The 12826-nt window shown below is 52.4% G+C and overlaps 4 protein-coding genes across 4 annotated transcripts; 2 read left to right on the forward strand and 2 right to left on the reverse strand.

The window, feature by feature from the left end:
• Positions 1 to 551: 551 nt before the first annotated feature.
• Positions 552 to 2265, forward strand: DSM5745_11290 (protein translocase subunit TIM50; the record flags this gene model as incomplete). Its single annotated transcript, XM_026753306.1, has 3 exons — positions 552 to 827; positions 885 to 1616; positions 1675 to 2265. The coding sequence occupies 3 exons, from the start codon at positions 552 to 554 to the stop codon at positions 2263 to 2265; spliced, it is 1599 nt and encodes a 532-aa protein (XP_026598079.1).
• A 536-nt stretch (positions 2266 to 2801) lies between these two features.
• On the reverse strand, positions 2802 to 5153 carry DSM5745_11291 (putative C6 transcription factor; the record flags this gene model as incomplete). The annotated part of the gene is made up of 6 exons (XM_026753307.1): positions 2802 to 3274; positions 3334 to 3469; positions 3526 to 3907; positions 3961 to 4398; positions 4449 to 5010; positions 5057 to 5153. The coding sequence occupies 6 exons, from the start codon at positions 5151 to 5153 to the stop codon at positions 2802 to 2804; spliced, it is 2088 nt and encodes a 695-aa protein (XP_026598080.1).
• A 986-nt stretch (positions 5154 to 6139) lies between these two features.
• Positions 6140 to 9164, forward strand: DSM5745_11292 (F-box domain protein; the record flags this gene model as incomplete). The annotated part of the gene is made up of 2 exons (XM_026753308.1): positions 6140 to 6333; positions 6425 to 9164. 2 exons carry the CDS (start codon positions 6140 to 6142, stop codon positions 9162 to 9164), a joined length of 2934 nt encoding a protein of 977 aa, XP_026598081.1.
• A 344-nt stretch (positions 9165 to 9508) lies between these two features.
• On the reverse strand, positions 9509 to 11850 carry DSM5745_11293 (uncharacterized protein; the record flags this gene model as incomplete). Its single annotated transcript, XM_026753309.1, has 2 exons — positions 9509 to 11304; positions 11364 to 11850. The coding sequence occupies 2 exons, from the start codon at positions 11848 to 11850 to the stop codon at positions 9509 to 9511; spliced, it is 2283 nt and encodes a 760-aa protein (XP_026598082.1).
• Between the last annotated feature and the right edge of the window lie 976 nt (positions 11851 to 12826).

Raw genomic sequence — 12826 nt, forward strand, 5'->3', positions numbered from 1 at the left:
TGAACAGGACGATACGTTTTCAAAAGATGGCAGGCATGAGCCTACCACTTATCAACGAGAGACAGATATATGAGATTTGTATCCCACTAACGGGGCTGCGGCTGCACAAAAATTCTTCGCCGCGGCTCTTGGGTGTGGGAATATCAGTCTCCCCAGCTAATACAACCCAGCATGCATGAGAAAAGTGGCACGATGGGTCAAATTTGTGGACTGGGTGATCAACTTTCAAAATTGGAGAAAAAAAAGAAAAAGTCAAGAAATTAGCCAGCAGCGGGGCTTTATATAGGCCCGGGAAATGCGCAAGTGGCCCGTGACCTTCCGCCGTAGCAGCCAGAGCGATGATGAAACTTCAGGTTTTCCTGGCTACGACCTCAACACTCGGGCCGGTTTTCAGCTTCAATTGCGAGTACTACATTGTTGTTTTCCTCGCCGCCCGAACCGACTCTTTATACCCCGAGCGGCGTCATTTCAGGCCCGGAGCCAACGCTCTCACCTTTCTTGTGCTGAGCAGGTGTATACTGTTTCCTTAACTTCCGTTCATCTATCACAGCATGCTTCGCCGTGCCATCTTACCCTTGACGAGGCCAAGCGGTCTCGTCTCCGCCCCTCGCCTATCAGCTATCCCTGTTTCACATTCGCGATGCTACGCGAAGGCCTCCAAGCCCAAGACTCCCTACAAGCTCCCCGAATCTGTCAAGTCCTCGAAGCCTGAACAACCCGCCAAGGCCTCTGAACAGGAGCAATATGCCGCGGAACAGGCGGAGTTTGAAACGACACCAGACCCTAAAGCCAACACCGCAAACACTACATCACAAGCCCCCGGCTCAGTAAGTTAGGACTCTTCGAATCGGGGGGTAAATATTGATCTAATTTGATAACTTAAGCCGGAATCATCTCCTACACCACCGGAACAAGATGCGCCTCGGAGACCGCTCCCCGACCTTACACAGGGTATCCCTTCCACCCTCGCCGCTGAACTGGAGGCTCGCTCTAAAAAAGGTGGCTCCGGATCATTGAACCTTACCGAAGACCCCTCCCGATTCGAGGAAGATTACAACGATGACGGCCGTGGTGATATCCCCAAGGGCGGCTACGAGTCGTCTCTTGACCGCAAGCGAGCCCGTATGGCTAAGCTGATGTACGCACTTTTCTTGCTGGGAAGTGCTGGTGGCATGGCATACTTCGGACGAAACTGGGATACCGCCGAGGAGGAGAACGCCCATCCTGAAGCCCCATCAGGCTGGGGCTTCGGACTTTGGTACAACCGTATTAAAGCTCGATCGGGCGACATCACAAGCTACTACAAAGATCCTGCCTTCCCAAAGTTGCTTCCCGATGAAGACCCCAACCTTCGCCAACCCTACACACTAGTCTTGAGTCTGGAGGATCTGCTTGTTCACAGCGAGTGGAGCCGTGAGCATGGATGGCGCGTTGCCAAACGACCTGGAGTCGATTACTTCCTTCGCTATCTCAATCAATACTACGAACTTGTCCTCTTCACCAGTGTGCCTAGCATGATGGCCGATCAGGTACTCCGCAAGCTCGACCCCTACCGTATCATCCGTTGGCCATTGTTCAGGGAAGCTACCAGGTACAAGGACGGCGAATACATCAAGGTATGTAATAGACGAAACCTGCTAGAATAAGCTCTTTGTGACTAACTTGGTTTATCAGGATCTCTCCTACCTCAACCGTGACCTCTCCAAGGTCATTTTAATTGACACTAAGGATGAGCACGCCCGTCTACAGCCTGAGAACGCTATTATCCTCGACAAGTGGAATGGGAACCCCAAGGATAAGACTCTCGTTGCTCTGATCCCTTTCCTTGAATACATCGCAGGTATGGGCGTGGATGACGTGCGCACAGTCCTCAAGTCCTTTGAAGGTCAACCAATCCCTATTGAGTTTGCCAAGCGCGAGAAGGCCATGCGCGAGCGTTTTGAGAAGGAGCTTGCCGAGGAGCAAAAGAAACGCCCCAGGAGTGGCGTTGGTAGCTTGGCCTCAGCGCTTGGTCTGAAGTCATCTACTCGCACCCTGGATGGTGAACAATCACCTTCCGCGGGTTTGCAGGAGGGCAAGATGCTCTGGGACCAGATTCGCGAGCGTGGGCAGAAGAACTACGAGATGATTGAAAAGGAGATCCGCGAGAACGGAGAAAAATGGCTGGCTGAAATGGCTGCCGAGGAGGAGAAGCTTCGCCAGGAGCAGATGGAAAGCATGAAGGGCTCGTTGACTGGCTTCCTCGGCGGTAGCAAGAAGGAGTAAATCAATACTGCCTCATGCGGAATGCTCGTAACATCTCTTATCGCTATCTATTCAATGGCAAGGACGGGTATCCCTTGCTTGTCTATACGCCTTTTTTCTCTCCCCTCCCATCATAATGTGCGCCTAAGATGCTTTGCCAGATTTCTTTTCTCGGATGTGGTGTATTAAATAGAGGGTTATTTTCTTTTTCCTTGGTTATTGGCTACCTGAGCATCATCGGTGACTGTAAAATAGCATGCGAATTTTGAATATAATGTTGTATAAACTGAATACTATCTCTAATAGTCCCGTGTATGTATTTACCATCTCTCTCTCGGCGTTTAATTGAGAGCCCTAAGCTGTAATGACGGGCATATATTTTATGAACCTGCTCTTGTTGAACATGCATTTCGCGACTCGTGGTCGCGAGCCATCTAGACTGGGTATATATAATTAAATTGTCTTCAAGGAGGCGCCTGTTAAGAGGATCATCGCCTTCCTTTCCCTCCTCCCCCCTCTTCTTCACCATCCATATCTCGTAGCTTTAGTCGAGTAAGTTAAGTTAGATTCACATCCTGAAACACCGATACATCCCAGATCCCCGTCATATCAAACGGAAACCCATCCATGGTCCCGAAGGTATTCGAGATCGACATCATATCATCTACAATATCATTATTCGTCTGCGTCTCAGGCAACGAAATCGAAATCGCTGCTGGGTTAACTAGCCCGTTCGTATTATCGGGCGGACCCATGACACCCGCGCCGCCGCCGGCCCCGTGCGCGTTAGGGACGCCCAGGGTAGATGTGGTGCCGTTGAGGCCATTTCCGGGGAGGCGGTTGAGGATGCGCTCGCAGTGGTCGAGGCACATGTCTGCCACATCCCAGTCGTATTCTTCGCGGACGCGGCGGAGGATGGCGCGGAAGGATTCGACGTTTGCTAGGCAGGTGCGGGCGACTTCGGGGTCAGAGGTTTCGAAGGCACAGCGGACGAGGAGCGTTGCTGTTGAGGTTAGGTGGAAGGCGCTATCTGCTAGGGGTTAGCTATATTGACGGAGTTGTTGAAGGCTGCACTGGGTGGTTACGTACAAGGTAGCCAGAACTCTTTGAAGTTCTCTTTCCGGAGGGATGTGATGAACTGCACGATATCTTCGGCTCCTTTTCGGCACTCGGTTTGGAAGTACCGGCGGGCTTCGGGGAGGTCTGTTTCTGAATTGTTCACATCCTGTACCAGTTTAGATAGGTGTATACAACCGCGTAATCCTGAGGCGGGGTACTTACATTTAGTTCTACCCGCCCAACAAGCAGCTTCACGGCCAAGAAGGCTAGCTGTAAGCTACTGAGGCCTGCTATCCGATCTTCTGACGAACCTAGAGGAGATCTTAACCAGTCTGGGAGCGAATCTTCCCAAACATCTAGATCTGTGCGAATCTGGCGGATTTTCTTGGTTGTCTCGCGAGGTAATCGAAGTTGAAGACCGTAGACGAGCGGAAGCAGCTCGCCCAAAATCTCGGTCAATCGACATAGCGCAATATGACAATGCGCTGCTCTTACTCGTTCAGGTGTGCGCGACGCTGGAGGTACTAGGACTTCGACAGTAGGGAGAGGCACATCGTACTGGTTTCTGGCGATTTGGGGAGGTACGCCATGTCCGAAACTCCCCCTTGACGGTATATTAGCAGCCGTATGATACCAAGAGTCAAATTCAACACTAACCAGCGATCATGAATAACAACAGCCCACCAGAGACGAACACGCTGGTTTTGCTCCTGTTGGGACAGTTTCCAGTTGCTAGGATCTCGATTCAGACCAAGGCAATGAGCGAGGGATACCATCCGCCCACAGCTGATCGCATTACCGGTCATGGAAAATATAGGTCGCCCAGACAAATCGATGAGAGCTGCACTGATAGTTGACAGCCCCGGGGCGGAAAATTCTTCGTGAAGGGCTGCCACGGTCAGATTTACAGCATACCGGACATCTGGTTTTGGATGGCAAGCAAGTTTAGGCGTGTGCTTCCAGTGAACTAATGACATAGAATAGACCTGGCATAAAAGAGATGCCGGCGGTTCGCTAGGCGAGTCTGATATGTAGGCTTCCCAGAAGGCTTCGCCGTCGAATATGGGAAACGCTGCATTGAATCGGTCGAGAAACCTATGATCAGCGTTAGCAAGTTGCAAGGTCACATGTCCAAAAAAGCGTACAATCTGACTAAATCGTCTTTGAATGGTCCAAGAATCTGCTCCAAGATCTCTTTCTGATTCTCGCCGGGAGGTATGCCAACACGCATGCCTTGTCTCCTTCTGGACACGGTGGTGTACAGAATGGGTTTCCTAGGGTCGTTCGAATAAACATTGTATGGGTGGTTTTTTGGCTCCACCGACTTGTTGGATTGCCGTGGAGGCATGTGTTTTTCAATCACATTGGCGTCGTCCGCTACTACTGGACCGACTATGAAAACAGATTCGTTATGAGGGTCCTCGACTCCTTGTCGTCTGGGCTCACTCCCTCGACGGGGTACTGCTGAGTGGGACCGCCGGACTTCAGACATGTCATCCTCCCGACGGGAGGTCATTGGAGGGGAAACAGTGTCTGGAGAGCGCTTGCGTTTCTGGCCTGTGGGGAAGCCATCACCAACGGGGTCCGAGAGCCATGCAGCAGGGCCCTGGCCGTGAGCAGCAGACAGCTCGTTTCCGGGTTCCTCTTGATAGTGGCAATCTGCTCCTTGGACTCGGCATAAGAGGCATGATTGGCCCGGAATATCAACTGTACATCTTGATTTGCGCTTCCGACACAGATCACAGGCCCTGACCTTGTGTGACCGGTACGGTCTCGCCCCAGTGTTCATTGTTCAATGCCGGTGTGGCGACCTTTTGGGTTGGGCTAGGCTTGACAGCTGCAGGAGGCATGTTGTGCCCCGACGACGTGTATCTAACTGGTCCAACGCTGTCGCATGGATTATACGACGCAAAGAACGACAGTGGAGCACGTGACTCACCCGCTTGTCGGGGCGGGATTCCGATACTCTTGACAGGGCCAGGCGGAATCGAGCAGGGAGATGAAGATAGTGTTTGCCGAGATCTCTTGTGATCTGCAGCCGGGAGCAGATTGCCAGATAAGAACAGATAAACCGTTATCTCGGGGCTAGAACATTAGGCCAGGCTTCTCTCAATCCGAGACGGCCTGACAGGGCAGTTTGATCGAGCGCGGCATCCAATTGCGGAGTCATTCAGCATGCGACATAGTCTCTGATCACAACAATGACAAGCCGACAGAACCAGATGGCCAATTGATAGGTCAATCCCTTTCCGAGTCGAGAGCACTTCGGTACTCTAGCCCTCCTATCACCAACCAGCAGCTAACGGCAGAGTTTGTTTCTTTTCTTTTCCTGGGAGACCTGGACCATTGGAACTTTCTTATCGCCCGCCAAAAGACAAATGCTGTGGGGGAACACGCTGAGTCATCACCTTGGCCAACCACGTGCCTCTTATTTATAGCGGCCTTGAACGATGAACGATGGACACCATCAACCCCAGGTCGCTTCTGCCTTGTCACAACTACTTGCGACTCGACGCACCGCAGTCTTTGGCCACCGGCCTCTGTCACTCATCCCAGTCGTGTGTCAGGCCGTGCTAGCGTGTTTGAAATTCCTGCGGGGATGCGCTTCTGCTGCAAGTGGGCTTAGAGTTGAGAGCCAATAAAGCGGCCCCTCTTGTGATCGGGCAAGATCTCCGTCGAAGCGACACAGCCACCAGCCCAAGTCGCTAGCAAGCACCTTTGGCTTTTACAGGACCTGCTCCCCCTGATTTCTCTCTTGGATTGGCATAGAAGACCATGCGTGCACGCAATTGATATTGGGCATGCCTTTGATACATGCAATGTACCTCGATTGAAGATGGAGGAGGATGTCCGGCTCCATCCGCCAGAGCGACTTGGTGGTGGCGGCGAGTCGCTCGTCGAGTCTGATACCACGCAACAACGCCAAACCACAGAGTCACATGTATTGCACAAAAAAGCCCCAGGGATGCCAGCCCCCCAGGATATGCCGGGAACTCCTTTCAGTCGTTTGCCTCGGACTGTGATTGAGCAGTAAGTTCTGCGTCGCCTTCCTGCAGCTGCGAGGCTAGGGCTTCTATTGAGACCCCATGTAAAACCTAGCATTTTTTGACTCAGTGTGCAGAATTCTCCATGTAGCTGATGCAAGTACATTCGCGTCGCTGGCTTTATTGAACCGAAAGTGGCGGCGGATATCCAACTCGCCTCTGCTGTATGGGCATCACTTGTCCCAGTGCCCATCTTTTGCACTATCACAGAAAGCTACCGATGCTAACCGGGTTCAAACCGGAGACCTGGCTGTTCTCAAGCGGCAATTCTTCTCTGAGATTAGGCGCAATGGGTTCGATGTCTATTTCCGCCCCCACCAGATTCTGGTCAAACTCATTTCCACCTCAATGAGCTCGTCGACAGCGTTCCCTCGCGGCGAAGCTTTTCGGTTTGCCTTTTCACAGAATGGTCAACTTATCCTTTGCATCAGCTCTTCTCGCATTGTCGTGCTTGATGTGGCAGCAGAACCCCCAGCCGTGAAGTATGAGCTCAAAACTTTGAGGCGCCCGCTGCATGCCACTATATTGGACGACGGGTCGCTTCTTGCTGTTGTGTCCTCAAGTCACCAGGTCAACATTTACACCCTTTCTAACGCAGAAGCCAAGCTTGTTCAGAATCTCAAACTAAACGACGTTCCGCGTACTTTGGCTCTCTCTCCGGCCGGTAGCGTACTTGCTATTGCGTACAATGATATGATTGAGGTGTACGCTGTCGGCGAGGGGGCTTTAGCAACCGAGCGAAGGGCCGTTCGCTGTGCAGGGGTTGACTCGCTTTCGTTTTCCTCGGACGGTGTCATCCTTCTGGGCTCTTCCGACAATACTTCAACGGGAAGCCTGGTTACCATAACAGTGCCCCTCTATGGCGAGCAGGAGCCCGAGATTTCCATCAAAGATGTCCAAATCCAGATGTGGACTACTCAAATACTTTTTCCGGAAGTTGTCCACGACTACAGTTATGCTTGTCTGCTGCCATTGCATACAGAAGGTGAAGGGAGCTGGATCATGGGATATGACAACAAACTCGGGACTTTCAGAGCCACTGGGCTCAACAAGTCTAGCTCCGGGACAATATACTTCGCTAGTCCTGTGTCTGAAGATACGAATAAAGAGCACCCGCCGATGATGCTCGCCTCTGCGGATTGCGAGGGTGAACTTGTTGCTTTAGGATTTCAAGACTCTGGGGTCTGGGTCTACGGTCTACCTGATCGACTTGATATTGCTCCTGTGACGCAGAATGCCAGCGAATCACAGGCACGGCCTCGCACTGCTCAAAGCCAGTCAACTGTCGCTACAGATACGGGAACCAACATTAGTCGGCTGCAGCAGACCATAACACGACCAAAAGTACTCATTAACGGCCATAAGGTAACTGATATTTCTGGCATCACTGCTGCTCACTGGGTGAAACGTAACTACAGCATCGGACAACCACGGAGATTAGCCGCTGTGGCTCCTGGCGGAGTCGACAATGCTAGCTTTGGTGATGAAGACGTACCTTTGGACGGCGGACGGATTTTACTCTTAGACTTTGCATGCTCGGCCACGAATGGGAATTCGACAGAACTCACCATAGAGATCGGCGAGGCAGAGCCTGTGATGCTGCGCGAACCGAATTCCAGCTTGGACACTGAAGTTGAACTGGAAAGAAGAAGAACTCGTATACATCGCGGGAATACCGGCAGAGGAAACCGCGAGTCATATCCGGCCGCCAGCTCGAGTAATCGTCCTCGCGCTCGCAGAATCAGTTCCTATCTCTCTGCCTCTTCAAGCGAAGTTGCGGACGGTGAGATTCCTCCTATCTTGGATAGTCCTTACGATAACACACAACCGCGATCTCAAGACACATTACGGCGTGCTGCTACTGCTGCCGCCGCAAATCGCAGGCGAGTGGCTCAACTGGAAGAAACCCGCCGTGCGATACAAGAATCCCCTGTTCCTGCCGTCTTCCAGGTTCCTCACGAGAGCGATGCGGACAATTGGGTTCCTCCGCCTCCTCCCTATTCGCGCGAGGCAGATGCACCTCTTCCCGACTACCTAAGAAGGACTTTACTTCCTCCAACGCGAAGATACGGTCAGAATGCAGCGGAGTCATTCCGAAGGTCACTTTCCACTCGTTTCTCCTCAGAGTCTTCATCTCGACCCTCATTGCACAGACTGAATACCATTACCGGCCCGAGCTTGACTTCACGAATGAGACGAAACGTTGGGGAGACCTCGACTTCCGATAACCATCGGAGACACACCAGCTTAATTCGAGGAAGAGCAGGCCCGGGCTCTCAGGCTCAACCTCTTAGTAGCGTCAACGAGTCAACTGTACCGGCACAACCACGGGTTTCTCAGATGGTGCCGATTGCTGTGCCAGCGGCGCCAAATGGGACAACATTGATAGATTCTATTGCTCCGACAATACAGACTCAAGCCCAACCTATGCCCATTCAAGTTCCGAACCACACGCAATTCAACAATTCTCAACTTGATATGCCGGCAGTCCCACCAACTCCACCTGCAATGAATAACTACCTCTACTCTCTATCTTCGCCAAACCTTATCCCGGAACATTTGATGCCGGAGACACCCGAAACGCCAACACCAGTCCAACATACGAGCGCCCGACAGCACGATCGCACGCAATCATACGACTATCAACCACCTCTATCAGCAGCAGCCCTCCGCAACCGCCGGGCATCCACCGACCCTACGCACTCCAGCGCGCAGTCCGTCGCGCCGGAACAGCAGTGGCGAAGGCGCATCGAGGAGTGGAACGAGCGCACCATCTATGAGAGAAGCAAGAAGCGAAGCAAGTGTGTCATCATGTGAAACACCCCTTTGGATCAACAACTCTTCGTTTCTACTGTATATTGTCTACCTACATATATTTTTTCTCATGTTGGCTATTTTCTTGAATATATCCGAGCGATACATATTTGTTGTCTTGGAAGCAATGATACCAGATGTTGATCATCTATACGGGCTTAGGTTTTGTAGATACCCATTTGGACATTCGCTTGTGGTTTTTTATAGCATCGGGGTTTGGGAGGTATAAGTTCGATTCGCTATCATCATTAAGGGCGGAATATTCCTCATAAGTAGCCATTCAAATTCCAAAAAAAGAGAAACGACTGGCAAACAAACAACAAACGCTCATGTCATCACGCAGAGGCTCAACAACCCCCTCCACCGCCGCCGCCGCATCCACCACCACCACCACCGCCGCCACAGCCTCCTCCCCCGCAACCACCCCCCCCTCCACCACAACCACCACCCGCACAGCCACCGCTACACCCGCCTCCCTTCCCACCACATGCTCCGGCCGCAACCGCACCCCCGCAGGTCCCGGTAGCACAGTTCCCAGGATGCCCAGGTTGAAGACTCATGCAGCTTGGATCCGCAGCATACGCATCGCAATGCACACCAGGGTCTCCAGCATAGGGCGCATAATAAGGTACGTAGACGGGATACCCCCACATGAGCGGGTACGCGGCATACGCATCCGTGTCGTATTTTGAACTGCGCTTCGCCTTGGTGTCCTTGTCCGGCAGCGACTTTCCGTTTCGCTTGTCGGCGCGCCGGCAGCTGCGCTCGTAATCGGAGCGCAGTTTGAGGAATTTCATCAGGTTAGGGTCTACGGCTGCCATAATATTTTTCGTCTTGACGGCGCTGTGCGCGGAGATATGTGGGTTCTTCTCCGGGTCTGAGGAGATCTCCGGATTATCATGTAGGTTGACAGCCGCCGAGCGGGCCTTTGCGCCGGAGGAGGCTGGGAAGTGCATGCGGCTGTAAATATCTGCGCCCCGGGTGGCCTCGCAGTACCAGCAGGTGCATTCGCTGTAGATGCCACCGTCCGTGAGCTTCCGGTACATTTTGGCGGTCCACTCGAAGCCGTCGGAGAGTTTGGTTTCGCTGACTTTGTCGTCGTGGTCGATGAAGATTGGGCAGCGGCCGTCCTGTTTGGTGTGGTGTATGGAGAATTCGAAGTAGCGGCCGGGCGTGAGTTGGTGGGTGTGCCAAGCGAGGTCGACGTCGAGGGTCGGTACGGCCATGCGGCCTGGGTTGCTCGCCATGATCTGGAAAAAGACGGCGTATTTGCGGATTAGGCGTAGCATTGTTTCTGTTAGGGTTGGCGAGTGCAGCCAGTCGATGTTGTCCATTTTGTTGATGAAGGTTCCCTGGCGGACGACAGCGCCGACGAGTTCGAGGGCGAATTGGGAACTGTTGTCCCAGTATCGTGACATCATGCGGCGGAAGGCGATCTTCTCATCTTTGTAGAGGGAGGTCCCAACACTAGTTGGGTTCGCTCTACGCATGACCTCTTTGTCTTGCACCAAGGCTCCCAGGTAGTCGCGCAGCATGGTTACGCTAGGGCTGACCCACAGGGTCGATCTCATGTACTCGCGGATATCACGTTTGGCCGTTTGAAGAAGCCGATTGGGGAAGTTCGCCTGCTGCAGCCGTCGACGTGTTGCGCTCTGGGGTTCCGGTATGCCCCATGAGTTAAGTATGGTCCCTGGCATGGGAAGATTTCCATCCAAAAGATCACTGATGTCGTTTCGAAACTTCTGGACACGCAAGGTATCGTGAGTGATTCTAAGCTTGCAATGACTGCAGTATATCCGGAAATTCTTGTCCGTGTAACCTGTCCAGCTGTCAAACGTACTCTCAAGAGGGAGACTTAACCTCCCGCGAGCCCAGGGTGCAAAATTTATATGGCTGCAACTAGGACAATCTAGCATCTTCGATGGCATGTCTTGAAGGATATCCCATTCCAGATTGGTTTCGCCGTTAAAGGCCGTGGCTGCCTCACTTCCGGTGTCATATACCAGTGCTTGGTCGTCGATGGAGGCATTTATTGCTTCCCATGGAAATCCGGCTGACCAGAAGCTAATCTTTCCATGCCGAATGCAGTCTTCAAGAAAGGCCCTAGGGTTGAGCATATGTGCATGCCAAACCATCAGGACGTCTAAGCAGATCATTAGTAGACAAGACGACGCACAAGATTTTAGAAAGATGAAGACCAACCTAATGGAGGCAGTTTGTTCCGGGCCCATGTTAAGGGACTATTACATAATATAATATCGTTAAATTCAGAGGAGGAAAGCTGCTGGACAGTAGGCCGCGGACGAGATGCTGGAACGCATGCATTCCACCAGGATGTATAACGTGCAACAGCCTTAGCCGTATAGACAGCCCACCGCTTCTCCTTGACGAGTGCCCACGCTTCGTTGATATGAGATTCACACTCTCGTGGGTCGGGATCTGGTATGTCAAAAGTATTTGGAATGCTCGTTACCGTATCACGCAGATCAGATAGCGCTGCGAGAAACTTGAGATGAGCGATGCACTCCGAGTGAGTGACTGTCGTATAGGCTGCAGGTCCGGCATTCTGAGCCAAATTCAATGAGTAGGAAGCAACCCCCGGCTGTTGGTCTGGAGTTTGAGTATATGCCGGCAGACTGTCTCGTGACAGTTTCTCTTCAGTCTTGGTTGCTTTGCTTAACAAGCCCATGGTCATATGTTATTCGGGATTGCAGTTGAGGTGTACTCAAACGACGGAGATGTTGGGTCTCCCCTGCCCTTTATATTCGGTATCACCCACGGGGTTGATTTCCCGCCAGCCCGTAAGGTTCAGCCCGTAAGGCTTGCAACGCCCGGCAGGTTGAGAAAGGCAATGACAGCCGAATGCGCCGTCACGAGGCGAGTCGATCTTCAGGGAACCGTTGCCCCGCGTCTTACTTACCCAATGATCTGAAGTGATACAAGCACAAGCGAGATATCGGCTTGGCCAAGATGCTAGGCCTTGTCTGCAACGAGAGACGGCCTTGAGCCGAAGGAGACACAGCCCCGGAACGGGGCTTTCTGCCTTCTACTAGGTAAAGTTCCGGGCGCATTGTTCTCCTCACTGCCACACTACAGACGTCAGTGGCGGGAAACATGACCCTCAGAGCAATATTGCTTCGCCAAAGGGCAACTACGGGAACTGGGGCCTCGGGTGATGTTCTGGAAGGTATAGAAGCTTCTTAGGTGTGCATTGTGGGTACAAGCACCAACATAGTCGATGATGCAAGTGATCTGCAGCAAGATTAGATCAAGATTATCAGCGCAACATAGGTATTCTTCGGGCAGTCGTCACCCGGTGCAGGCCAAGGTTCTTCTCAGTATGGACGGAACAAGGCTAACAGAACATGAGAATGCGACCTCCTGGACCCTGGCGTACCTCTGTAGTACAGAGGGTCAAGTGGAGCGAGGATAGAGCGACTATAGAGCTAATGTTCCCGTCACGTGTAGCACGTGACTATTAGTGGCCCCGCCCTGAGCCCGGACTCTGTTACTCATCGAGCAGTCCCAAGACTCCGGATCATCCCACCGACACCGCACTGACAGAAGAAGAAAAAGTGAGAAGCCGACGTGGAAAGTTGGAGTCGGAATCTGCAGTAGCTCTGCGTCGTCAATTTAGTCGTTGATTGGCAGTTTACCCGCGGAGC

This window comes from Aspergillus mulundensis (genome assembly GCF_003369625.1).
Source record: "Aspergillus mulundensis strain DSM 5745 chromosome Unknown scaffold_24, whole genome shotgun sequence".
Taxonomy (NCBI): Eukaryota; Fungi; Ascomycota; class Eurotiomycetes; order Eurotiales; family Aspergillaceae; genus Aspergillus; species Aspergillus mulundensis.